The 12,573-nt window shown below is 51.2% G+C and overlaps 2 protein-coding genes across 3 annotated transcripts; one reads left to right on the top strand and one right to left on the bottom strand.

Annotated features, from left to right (window-relative positions):
* Positions 1-61: 61 nt before the first annotated feature.
* PV05_00804 (uncharacterized protein) lies at positions 62-3,605 on the top strand. The gene is made up of 3 exons (XM_013465727.1): positions 62-513; positions 566-2,628; positions 2,679-3,605. Exons 1-3 carry the CDS (start codon positions 318-320, stop codon positions 2,724-2,726), a joined length of 2,307 nt encoding a protein of 768 aa, XP_013321181.1. The 5' UTR covers positions 62-317; the 3' UTR covers positions 2,727-3,605.
* A 6,751-nt stretch (positions 3,606-10,356) lies between these two features.
* Positions 10,357-12,573, bottom strand: PV05_00805. 2 transcript variants are annotated; one of them, XM_013465728.1, is made up of 4 exons: positions 12,274-12,573; positions 11,961-11,982; positions 11,231-11,460; positions 10,357-11,176 (listed from the first exon to the last, which is right to left on the bottom strand). In XM_013465728.1, the coding sequence occupies exons 1-4, from the start codon at positions 12,328-12,330 to the stop codon at positions 10,730-10,732; spliced, it is 756 nt and encodes a 251-aa protein (XP_013321182.1). In that variant the 5' UTR covers positions 12,331-12,573; the 3' UTR covers positions 10,357-10,729. The 2 variants fall into 2 exon arrangements, with proteins under 2 accessions (XP_013321182.1, XP_013321183.1); XM_013465729.1 differs by having other exon boundaries at positions 11,231-11,982.

The raw sequence follows: 12,573 nt of genomic DNA on the forward strand, positions 1-12,573 counted from the left end.
AGGAGGCTGCAGTAAATGCGTGATTGCGCACATCTATGTCCATACAAGTCAAGCCATCCCAGATACCACCTGTTTGGATGTTGGTGATTGAGAATGAATTCCATCCACCGAGCCACCTTTCTCCGCAGTTGCCTTCGACTCCACAAAACAATTCTCGTCGCGGCTGCGCTGTTGATAGGATCTCGCAACTACCTTGACCACGATTTGCCATTATATCTTCTCAAGTCTATCAGCTGGGAAAGCAAAAGCCCAGACTCAAGCCGCCGGGTGCAGGAAATCGAAGTCTGCGCGTGTTCGTCTAGGATGTATACGCCATCATGACAATAACCTCCATCTCTCGCATCACGACCGAACGTCGACTCCCTACTCCCCCCCAAGATGGCCAGCCAGATTCGCAGCCTCAAGTATATCCTGCTCCTGACTTCCCTTTCAGAGGATGGCAGCCTCCTCAGCCAGAGGGTTACCGGCAAAGCGCAGCGAACCCATCAGAGAATGCCATCGTCATTGACAATGGTACGCATCCTGCGCCTTTGAACCACTACAATGCTAACTGCCACTTTTGTAGGCGCCAGCACTATCAAAGCTGGGTTTTCCTTCGACAAAAACCCTCGACTCCTCGTACCCCCACTCGTTGCAAAATACAAGGACAGAAAATACAACAAGTATTGCATGTTCGTAGGCCATGACGCTTACGCAGATGCCACCACTCGTGGACAGATCAGAACAGCCTTCGAACAAAACACGAGTATTCCGACGAATTGGGACATAATGGAAAACATATACGATTACATCTTTCTCAAGCTCGGAGTGGACAATGAAGGAAGCGTGGGGAGACCACTTGTTGTGACGGAGCCAGTGGCGAACCTGGGTCACAGCAGAAGGATGATGAACGAGATGCTGTTCGAATGCTATGGAGTTCCCAGTGTCACATATGGAATCGACAGCTTGTTTTCATACCGTCACAATAAGGGTACTTCTGGTCTGGTTGTGTCCTCGTCTCATACCTCGACACACATCATTCCTGTCCTAGACCGGAAACCTCAGATGCAGTCTTGCGCCAGGCTGAATTGGGGAGGGTCACAGGCGCAGGAGTTCCTCTTCAAGCTCATCCGTCTGAAATATCCGAATTTTACGGGGAAAATGACGACCGAGCAAATGGAGACATATATCAAGCAGTATTGCTATCTCTCCAACGACTACTCTGCCGAACTTTCTACTTATCTTGATTGGTCTGGACTGGAGGAGGAACGAGATATCATCATCCAATATCCTTTTACCGAGCAGGTTGTAATCGAGAAATCGGCTGAAGAGCTGGCCAGAATCGCAGAACGAAAGAAGGAATCCGGCCGCCGCCTGCAAGAGCAAGCTGCAAAGATGCGCTTGGAAAAGCTCGTTAGGAAAGAGCAAGAGCTAGAGTATTACCAGCAGCTGCACCAGTCTTACATCAATGCACCCACCAAGAAGGAGCAGCGAAGAATACTCGACAGTGAGGAGCTCAAGGACGAAGCAGCCTTGGAGAGGATTGTTCGCGACCTGGACAGATCCATCAAAAAGTCGAGAAATAAAGATCTTGGAGCCCCAGAAGAAGAAGAAAAGCTCGAAGAACAGCTGAACAAATTCCCGCTCCTAGAAGTGCCAGACGATCAATTAGACGAGGATAGTCTCAAGGAGAAAAGACATCAAAGATTGATGAAGTCAGGTGTCGAAGCCAGGATACGAGCTAAAGCGGAAAAAGAGCGCGAACGAGCCCGAGTAGCAGAAGAGGAACGACGAGATGTTGAGATGCGTGAGAACCAGTTCGACGAGTGGCTTTCGGGCCGTCGTGAACAGCGGGACACCCTTCTGTCAAGGATCAAAGAGCAGGCACGCCTCAAAGCAGACTCTGGTAACCGAAAGGGCATTGCTTCTCAGATGCGGATGAAGACTCTGGCAAATCTTGCGTCGGATGGTCCAAAACGGAAGCGCAGAGGTGGAGGTGAGTACGATGACGATTTTGGTGCCAACGACGAAGATTGGGGAGTGTATCGAGCCGTGGCCACCGAGCCTGCCAGCGACGACGAAGAGCCAGAGGAAGACCCTATGGTAGCTCTAAGGGCAGTGGAGAGCGAATTGCTGCAGTTTGACCCCGACTTCTCCGAGAAAGATACGCTTGAAGCACAGAACGATTGGACAAAGAGCACTCTGCACGCCTTCCTTCGAGGCGCAAGACCTGCTGACCCCGAGAGTCAGCGGGAGGCTAATCAAATCCATCTCAATGTTGAAAGAATCCGCGTACCCGAGGTGGTTTTCCAACCAGGAATAGCCGGAGTTGATCAGGCTGGTCTGGTTGAAATCATTGAAGGCATCGTAACAGGTCGCTTCTCAGACGTGGCGCAACAGGCGCTTCTGAAAGACGTATTCCTAACAGGCGGGAATACTATGTTTACCAATTTTGAGGAGCGGCTCAAACGCGAGCTTGTCGCCAGCGTACCAGACAACCTGATGGTCAATGTGCGGAAAGCGAGAGATCCTGTCCTCGACGCATGGAGAGGAGCAGCCAGTTGGTGGAGCTCGGGAGGAAGGTCGGAGAGAGAGGCTGCCACCGTCACTCGGGCGGAGTACATGGAGAAAGGAAGTGATTACATCAAGGTAACCTAGGTCCCATTGTGGCTCTTCTGGCAATTGCTTACCTTCCACAGGAGCATGATCTCGGTAATGTCGTCTCGCCAAGCTATAGCTTTGGTTGAAGTGAACCTTCGGGTTGTTGATCTTGACAAATGCAGAGACCCTGCCCACGCAACACAGCTCGCCAGCTCGGCCTTTTTTCTTGATCGGATGGCTCAAATTTCTGGCAAGCTCAAGCGCCCACAATCATTAACGCCAAGGGTCCATAAACATTAACAGCAGAAGTCGAGGAGACGAAAGTGCCTCGTCCGAGAAATCGCACGAAACAAGGTCAGCCAAGCCATTCAACGGCTTCTCAGATCGGCATGCGGGCCCTGTCAATGTTACAATGCTTCGAGCAAGCTAATGGTCAATTGGAGGGGACCACACAATACTGAGAATCTGCCTATCCCTCTTCAGAAAATTCACCGTTGGCGGTGACTTGGGTTCCTTGTGAAATTGGTAGCTGACTTGCGTATCTGGGATATCCGTGGCCGTTCTCCGCCTTGGCTTTGATGCTTCGGACGAGCTTTTCGATGATGACACCTGGAATACGAGACTTGAAGATGTCCATCTTTACGTCATTGCTTCTGGGATTGTTCAAGGACATGGGCGGTAAACGACGTTGTCTCGATGGGCTTATCGTTGCTGTCAGATCTGAGACAGGGAGGAATGGTCGTATTGGTAGCCCTTGGAGGAAGGGTTGAAGGAGGTCAAGCGTCTCTCAAACAAGCAACGAAATTTGCGGTCTGCGAACTGCAATCCTTCTGACTAAGATCTTATTTCACAAATAGCTTGAAATAAGTGAGCTTGATTCGGCCCCCGACAAGACCTGGCATAGACCCTCTACGAAAGAGAAGGTCTGTCTTCTGCCCAAGCGATCTTACGGCCGAAAAGAACACATGGAAGTAATACGTAAGAAGCAGATTTGATCAACGTACGCATCCAAGAGAAGCTTGAGCCTTCGAAGCAATGGCTTGGTGTCCTTGGTGTGTAATCAAGCGCCACTCGGATTCCGCATGAGACCATCCCTGTCGTATGCTTGGATGACTTTTCCATTGTCAAATCGGTAGATGCGCGCCCGTATTATTTTATGGACAGGATCTCGCAACATCATCCAGAAACTAGAAGGGGGAAACCTCCGCAAGGAGGCGGCGAAGATCGTTTAAGATCCATGGCAAAAGCAAAACATATCCATACTGACTCAGCCCTTGCGTAAGCGTGACCACTTGACGCTACAAGTACGGAGTACATACCTGGTACTGTTGAAAATATGCCTTAGCACAAGAGTTATGCCTTTCGTTATCTCCCCTAAAGACCAATCCACTGATGCCCGAGCCGCCCTGGAGAGCAACACGCAATCCGAAAAGAGGAAGTGATGGATGACACGCCATAAGGTTTCTTTGTACTACTAGTAGGTACCTACTCGTACTACATAGTACGTAGTAGGGACATAGTAGGTGCTACGTAAAGTATTGAATGGGCCATGTGGCAACCAATCCACACCACAAGGCTCGATGACTCAGATTCACAGTACGCACCAGTGTCAAATGACGCTGTATCGTGCTAACAATATTTGTACCGTCAGACAATCCCGAGTCGTCTTTTCATCTCAGGGCTTGGCTTGTTGCTTTCAGGTTGGTTGCCTTGGCTTTCTCGTATTCATCCTCTATTAGCATTTAAAATGGTAAGAGACCTTGCAATCTCACGCTCCATCGCCATATCAACCGTCTAACTACACGCGATCCTTATGGCATTTACTCTTCTTGGTCGGGCAGCCAAGACACGATGCATGGAACAAAGGTCAAACTTGTTCAACCGATTCTGGACAATGCGCTACTGCACTGCGATGGATCATGTCATGAACGCGATCTGTCAATGAGGTTTCGTCTTTCTTCCATGCTGCTACGAGCAACTCAAGCGACAAAAGCCTGAGTCAGATGGATTGGTCGGCAGTTGTAGGTAATTCGTGATCGGAGAATTCAATATTGATCGTGGTGTCTGTGATCTGCAAATGCTCCTGCGCCAGCCATATCGAGTGCCGTCAGTGGGGTAATTGACTACTAATCAATACGCCTCTGAGGCGAGCAGATACTAATTGGTCACAGTCAATTCTGGATGGCTATGCATCGTGCTGCGCATCCGCCTTTGATGGCTGGATTCGGGAGATTTGAACATGTTCAGGAACGCATGTTTCTGCGGTCCCGTTAGCTGTCCATTGGGCGCTGTCAGCAGCTGGGAACCGTATGCGAATCATAGGTGGGACACAAAGGAGGACAACCCAGCATGTCTACAACCATTGATGACTCATGTCTTGTAAGTCGCTCCTCCTACAGCTCCTTTCAGTCGTCAGAGCTCTCCACTCAGTGCCAGGGCGAAGTACTGACTCCCGGTGTTGAGGTCTCGAGAGCATCGATATTGTCCCCATAGCCTGCGTCATACCTTTAATCTTTGACCGGAGTTGAAGGCCAACCCTACCTGCTTTAGGCAAAGGTCCGCTTGGGGTTGCTCTCATCGCTGACGCCCATGTTTCGAGTTTGCCCCAGGTCTCCACATGATCGACCTAAGATGGGGCAATGACCGGGGCCACCAAAGAGTGACCAAGATATGCGATAGTCATGTAATCACTTCTCAGCCTCGTCTAGTACCTAGACTGGACGACCGTCGGAAGGCGTACGAAACGCGGAGCCCTCTCACTACCGATCTGTAATGACGCTCACAACACTAGGGAAGGTATCCTTCATCGGTGTGTCCATTGATGCTCGTACCCTCGCCTCAAGTGGCTGATACGTTTGGGACAAATATCAAGACTAGGAAGGTGGAGGAGCAGTCGAAACAGCTCGACCACCACCTGGCAAGGCGATTATCTGTGGACAGTGAGTGAGCTGATTACTCAAGTGGTCCAAGCAAGCACCGTGTTCGGCATGTCAGCCCAAGCAATGGACAAGCATTCCGTCTTGAGCTTGTCCAGCCCTTTCTTTGGCTCCGTACCGACATAGTCGCAGCAGCACAACTCCAATACGACCTGGATCGTTATTGCCAAACAACTGCCCCATCTCCTTAGAGACAGGGCTCACAATGATACTCAGGATCAATTGGGCCACGACTTTACCTGGGATACCTTGTTGCAATCAAGGGCCGGCGTCGATACTCTTACGCTCAGCAAACGCTTAGAGCTCCTGGTTCGGGAGGAACGCGTTGTATGTTACCTGTAACTGGTGGAAGAACGCGCCGATCCTGCCTTCGAAGATCAATGGCCACGTCGTTGGCAATGCTGCTTTCAAGTCACCTGCCTCACCTTCGGCCATCGCAGTGCCGCAACGAAAACAAAAGGCCATTTCGATAAGATTGGGCAAGCAAACAGGAGATAAGAATGTGGTTTGACCCAAACACGCCCCCACAATCTGCTCAAGACCTCCTTATATGGCCAGAGCGGCACACGTCACGACATCCTGCCCCTAGCGATGGACTTTTGCAAACCCTCAGATTCTTCTTCTACAACGGTCACGGAATTTGAGGGTGACGACGATATCAACCGTCGGCATTCACAGCAGTACTCTCGCCGCCGAGTCCGCCTCGCTTCTGATCATTTGGGGGATGAAAACCGGTCGGAAGTGAGCTGTCCTTCTCTGAGCAGGGACTTCCGCTGCCAGGTTGTGCTGTGAAGATGGCGCGGATTCATTAAGTCTACATATCGGGCGTTACTCCACCCTCATGCCACTGCTTTCTGCGTGACTTTCTGCAGTCTACAGGCCCAAGATCGATCACGCCGAATCGACTCGAATTGGCATGAAATGACTCTGTACGCCAAGTCGATGCTTTAAGCAACCGAGTGAGTCCATGGAGAGATTGAGTTGACACCCTAGAGCGGGTTGGGCTGTTCAAAGGCTCCTTGCGATGGGCAGCGGTGCTTGTAAAGAGGGAAGAAGAATTACTCCGACCGTCATTTTCCCTGGACATCACCGAGTCGCATGCTGAGTGTTGCATGACCATGCCACATAAGGCCGTTCGAAATCTTGTGATGTTTGTGGGAATGCCCTTGGCGCTTCCGCATAGCAAGGGATCTCCGATCTGTTCTGTTGATCACCTGTTAAGCGTCACGCTTCAAGACCCTTCAAATCTCCGTGTACATCTACACGCTTTGAGGGTATGTTTAAGGATTATGTCGGCAGGTAACAAGTGGCCATACCTTGATCCTCTCACCCTCACAAGCCTTAGGTGCGTAGGACACATCCCAGTAAATCTCCTGATCTTGTACCCAATCCGGTGGCGGGTTCGGTATCGTGATCAGTCATCCGTCGCAAGATACTACCTGATGTGACTCCTTACCTGGCAGTACTAGTTGCAGAGCTCACCACAGCAGGGCTTTTCTCGAACCGAGTCTGGAGGGCAGCCGTGGCAGCCTAAGCCTGGTGAGCCAACACCTAGGGCCTAGGTTAGTGAGCCCCTTGAAAACTTACAACACAAGAGTCAGCCTGGCATGTAAGTACGGCCACGATCCCTAGGGAACCAAGTACAATTCGGGGCCACACATTCAGTGTTTAGAGATGTCAGCTCCTGAGTCAGGTCAACTGGAGGCCTGAGCGTGATATCAGAGCGACTTTCCCTTCCTTTCCTTGCCCTCTGGATAGGCACCTAGCTCGTTAGGTGGGTTGGAAAGTGATGGCCGCGGTACCGAGCCGAACTTCCCCATGTCCGAGTCCCGACTCGCTCGCATAGACACCATAGATTCCCTATGTCCATAGTGCTTCCTTGGTCCAGGGTCCAGCAAGGTGCTTAACCGACTGATCGCACATCACGCCGGTTGCCCAATGGATGCCGCAGCCTGGAACGAACATGCGCTACTTCACGAACCGCACCGGGATGGGCCTTCGCCATCGTCGTCCCCACAAAGGGTCGATATCTAGGGTCCCTCGTAAATTACGATTTGTTCTCGGGCTCCTTGATCGTGATCGTGATCGTGATCCTGAACGTCAGATGTATCGGCCATAGTCCTGACTACGTTAGTAGTGCTCTGTGCTGGCTTAGGTAAAATAAGCTAAGATACGATCGATACTAGTTAGTACAGGAGGTCGACTGACCGAGAAGTTGAACAACGTCCAGCACATGACGAGGCTTTCGAGTCAAACCTCCAGAGTGTACAAGTCCAAGTCCAAGACCAAGTCCAAGCCCAGGCCTAGACTTTGTTGGTGGATTGGAGACGCACATGCGTGAGCCTTAGTCACGATTTGACTTTACGGGGCACATGGCACTACGACTACCTGGGTAGACACGTAGGTAAGCATCTCTGTTCGTTGTTCTCAGATCGTGCCTGGAACTCTGAAACCCCCGCCGGAGATATGTCGTGCGAAGTACGGAGTGAGATCCAGGTTCACAAGATCGCGTGATGCTCAGGCCATGAAACCATAAGGTTTCCTCGCGTGCAATATCGCATTTTACCGATCCAAAAAGAAAACTTTGAATAAACTCCAGCATGTCATTTCTCACGAGGGCTGCCCATTGAGCTCGACTTACAGGGTTGGGCAGTACGCAAACGTAAGGCTGACAGGAACGAGCGGCATTCAAAAGACACTGCAGGAGGAATCATATTGATCCTGATCCTGCTGTTGAAGCTTTTTCACAGGCTGTTAGTACTTAGGGCATCTCATGACTCTCATCTGACAATTCTCTCATGCTTCGCAAGCAGGAAATAGGGTCGTGGAAGAGGAAAATGCAAGGGGAAACCGCCATGAGACCCTTTTCATCCCGAAGCGAAGGGTTTGTTCTCCGAAAGATTTGTCCAGAACAACAAGATCAGCGTCTTTCATTTGACACGGGTTGCTGCTGTTGCCGCTCGGAAGGGTGCAAGGCTGCTTATCTGGGTGAGAGTCTCAGGCCCTGATGATGCGCAACCTCGTGGTCATGATATCAAATGCATGAGGGGTTTCGTAGTAGATACTTGAGTAAAACAGCAGGGTAAAAGTCACCTGCGATTGGCACAGCAACCGACTCAAGCATGGCCGTGACGGCATCTCTGCTCGATGCTGTAAAGCGCGCTTTGGGCGTGCTGCTGTCGCAGGCATGGATATCCCAGCCTTTTGGGCGGCGAGCCTGACAGCATTGAACTGGCAGACGAGAAAACTTAACAGGTACCTGGTTCTCCACAGGGATGCGGGAAGAAGACTTGAAAGTTGAATCGGACCTCGAAGCGCCGTGGCTAGATCTCGCATGGCTTTGTTATATCCCGCGAATGAATAGCATCGTTTAGCCGGCATCACCCGGCCAGTTGTGCGAAGTCTAGGTATGATAATAATATATGTCTTAAATCCTAGACAACTGCAAGTCCATTAGTAACATGGGTCGTGGGCGCACTTGCTCCCTCTATCATCGCGGGGACAAATGGTCTCGTGGTGTAGCGAGCAAGACCGTCCAGTACCGGCCCGCGACTGGCTTACGCAAGCAAGGCCACAGGGGGCCGAAAATGGGAAGGATCCAGATCCCACTGAAGGGCAAGCTTGCTGATATGGGAGGCGTTCTCGGCGCGGCCGAGGATGGTGCGGAGCAAGCATTCGCACAGAGATGCAAAGAAGCAAGGAATTTGTTCAAAGTCTACTCGTAGAGTATTGTAGATTCGAATGGAGACCGAGTGACATTACATAGTCATTGGTGTGAACCGTGGTGGTCCAATCCGTCGGTGCAGTAGGAGGGAAGCGGAAGCTAACAATCTCGAGACCTGAACAAGGGTACGGAGGACTTAGGTGGTAGGCTGAATCTGCAATAAGAAAGGCTCGTGAGCGAGAACAGAACAAGGTGGGAAGAAGTTGATTCCCCTCTCGAGGGTGATAATGCGAGATAGGATAGGGGAGTATCTTTTCGTCGTCTGCAATCGGCCACAGAGTATACTATGGTATTGTAGTAAGACAAGGCGAGTGGTCAGCCTTACGATGGTACAGTACGTGTAATGTAACTTGTTACGAGCCTTATACCATCCATGGATGGTACTCGTAATCGGCTGATCGAGAAGCGTGTGATTTATTTAACTCGTCCTCCGTCGTTTGTAAGGGGGCGCAAGAATTGTTTACCTGCAGATGGAACACTCTACACAAGCCTTCGAAACCACGAGGCTAGGATACGAATTCCGTGCCCACAATCGGTCCCCACGAGCCTCTTCATATTGCCGCTACACTGTCCTGGTCTACTTTTGGAGCTTGCTTACATATTGCTCGCAAAGTCATCCGGATCCTGAATCACCGCATATGCCATAAGTATCATAATCAAACGAATCCTACCGTCATCCAAGCCGACGGTGGCCATCGGCGTGGTCTAGTAAGACTTGTCGCTTGTATATCCTCTTGAGGTCAAGCTGGCATGCCATCCTTCCTTTCCCTCGCAAGAACCTACTCTAGCAAACTTCCCGACCCCTAGGCCATCCGTATCGCGAGAGCACTAGTGCAGGCTGCCTGCAAAGGCCCGCCCGTGCCCAGCCAGGCGATCCGCGTCCTTCGAGGTGATTGGACTGGGTCAGCTCAGGATCACTAATATTCCCACTTACTCCCAACACCTGGCCTGGCCGGAGTTAGGAGCCTGAAGCCACAGTCAAATCCCAAGGGAATGCCAGTGAGTGGCGACCTCGTTCATCCTCGCTTAGTGCCTCTGATGGTGGTTAGCAGGTCAATCCAGCAAATCGGTGCAACGCCAGAGATGTAATTCGAAGGCCGTACATGGATACTATGATCGCACATCATCATACCCCGCGCAATGGCGGGCTTGATTGATCTCACTCTTGTACACTTGCTAGATAGAGTAATGCAGCAATAATTGGTAGGTACACCTCGCCAGCTATGGCGAAGGCTGACCTCTGTCATCGGTCTCTCTTTTCGACCGGAATCTAAATCATGCTTCACACACCCGAGGTCATGTTCAAGGACCTGATTCGGCTCGTTGTCCTGAGCCCACTCCAGACGCCGGTACATTTATCATTCAATACAGCAGCACCAGCACCCAGCCTGTCGATGCCTGGAAGATATGTCCCGTGAAAACGCCTTCCTACCGAGACGCCGACGTAATCGGGTTTTGACGTACCCGTGTGAAAACAGAACGATGACTATCATCGAGCACCCGTAGATGTTTGTGCCAATATCGCTGGTCCTTGCAATGCAGCCTGGGAAGCTGTCATTTCAGCTGATCCGGTTCTAGGGCGCTTGTTGGCTTGAGATTCAGAATAAGTCGGATCTGGGTATCGATGAGGGTCGTGGTGAATACTGCTGACACCATCTTGTGGTTGACCTACGGCACCAAGCTCAGAGAGGCGTGGGAGGGTACCCGACTGTTGAAGGGGTCCTGCCTTGCCAGGTTGAAGTCCGTCGACATTGCTTGGGGGAGGCGGGACTTCACCCTGTGACTCTAGTAACCGCGATTGAAGGTTGATGATGTAGTCTCGGAGTTGGTAGTTTTCGGCCTGGACTGCCTTGAAATTCTCACTCAAAATTTGGTAATCCCGGACCTGCTCCTCAAGCTTCTTGATGTATCCTTCCTTCCGCTGTCTAAATGCTCTCTGCAACGAGGTCAGTTAAAATCTCAAGCACGCCACAAACACGAGCAACCCTACCTGAGCAGCTCTATTTTGGGCAGCTCTCTTGCCGGTGCTCAATTCCCGCTTTCCAAAGCCTTTGCGACCATCGCCAGTCATCTCGCCTTGATCACTTTCTGCACTGCCGGTGACAGCGTCGTTGGTGGTAGCATCGGTAGGTGGAGATGGCTGATGCTGTGGCATGGCGTCCATAGAGTCTGGCAGTACTGAGGAATGAGGCGGGGGATAATGTGGTTGGTCGCGCAAGACTATTGAATGCTTAGATACAGGCCATGGGGACAGCAGCTGAGTGATGGAAGTCATGGTGGTAGAGAGGGTCGCGAGTGATGAGGAGTCCTGCTCGTGACAAAAGATCAAAGCAGACGAATGATGGGGTCGAGACGCATGTACACGAGACAAGCTCCAATGCAAAAGGTAGACAAGGCTGGGAAGGAGGATGGTGATTGAAGGGTATATGTATGTCATCGACAAGAAATGGGCTCGATGAGGGGAATGTGGTACCCTAGTAATAGGTACATGAGCAATGATGCAAGTGTTCGCAGGTGTAGGTAAAAAGACGAGGACAGGGATGCGCAATACGGTATTTTTCGCACAAGCCACAGATCGCCGATAGCGGAATGGGAGGTGCGCAAGATACGAAGTGAAATGACAGAGCGGCAAGAAGAGGCGACAAAGGGGAGGTAACAGGGTATCAATCGTCCGTTGTTGGAAGAGGGCGGCTGAGTGGGGCAAGGATTGCTATACGTACGTGATTCGGAGGCGACTTGGTCCTGCTAGTCAATTAGGTCAGAAACGCTTGTCGCAAGAAAAGACAGAGGGAGATGGGATCAGGAATGGAAAGACGATGGAGCCAGGCACCGATGCATTCCTCGGCATGATTGGTGAAGGAAAGGTGGATGATGATTGCAGTCATGCGACGGGGTGAAGGAGGACGAGGTGTGGATGAAGGATGCAGCCATCAATCGTAAAGCTTGGGTACGAGGTGAGGGTGTCCAAGACTCCAGGGATATTCCCAAAGAAGTCTGAGTAAGGACCAGGGTGGAATAGAATGGGCTGCTTACCTGAGGCATGCTCGAAAGAGAGCTAGCCGCGCGAGGGGCGAGGTTGGGCTGCATCATGGGAGGCCGAGTTGGGACTGGCACGACTTGGAGAAGTCGTGATCGGTCGCGGATTCGTAAAGAGTAAAGGGTTTGGGATGAGAGCGAGGCGGAGAGAAAAGAGTGCTGCTGTCGACGAGAGACACACAGTCCTCAATGAGTCTGATGAGATAAGTAGCAGCGCGCAACGAGTACGGAGAACTATGAACTCAGGCCGACAAAAGCTGAGTAATAACAACAATGGCGAAAAGCGAAGTGAAGAAA

Source organism: Exophiala xenobiotica (genome assembly GCF_000835505.1).
Source record: "Exophiala xenobiotica strain CBS 118157 unplaced genomic scaffold supercont1.1, whole genome shotgun sequence".
NCBI lineage: Eukaryota > Fungi > Ascomycota > Eurotiomycetes > Chaetothyriales > Herpotrichiellaceae > Exophiala > Exophiala xenobiotica.

Coding starts and splice junctions, on each gene's coding strand:
- PV05_00805 (XM_013465729.1), bottom strand. CDS start 11,677: ATGACATACATATACCCTTCAATCACCATCCTCCTTCCCAGCCTTGTC. Junction 11,177..11,230: donor CCCAAAATAGAGCTGCTCAG/GTAGGGTTGCTC, acceptor ACCTCGTTGCAG/AGAGCATTTAGACAGCGGAA.
- PV05_00804 (XM_013465727.1), top strand. CDS start 318: ATGACAATAACCTCCATCTCTCGCATCACGACCGAACGTCGACTCCCT. Junction 514..565: donor TGCCATCGTCATTGACAATG/GTACGCATCCTG, acceptor CCACTTTTGTAG/GCGCCAGCACTATCAAAGCT. Junction 2,629..2,678: donor AAGGAAGTGATTACATCAAG/GTAACCTAGGTC, acceptor TACCTTCCACAG/GAGCATGATCTCGGTAATGT.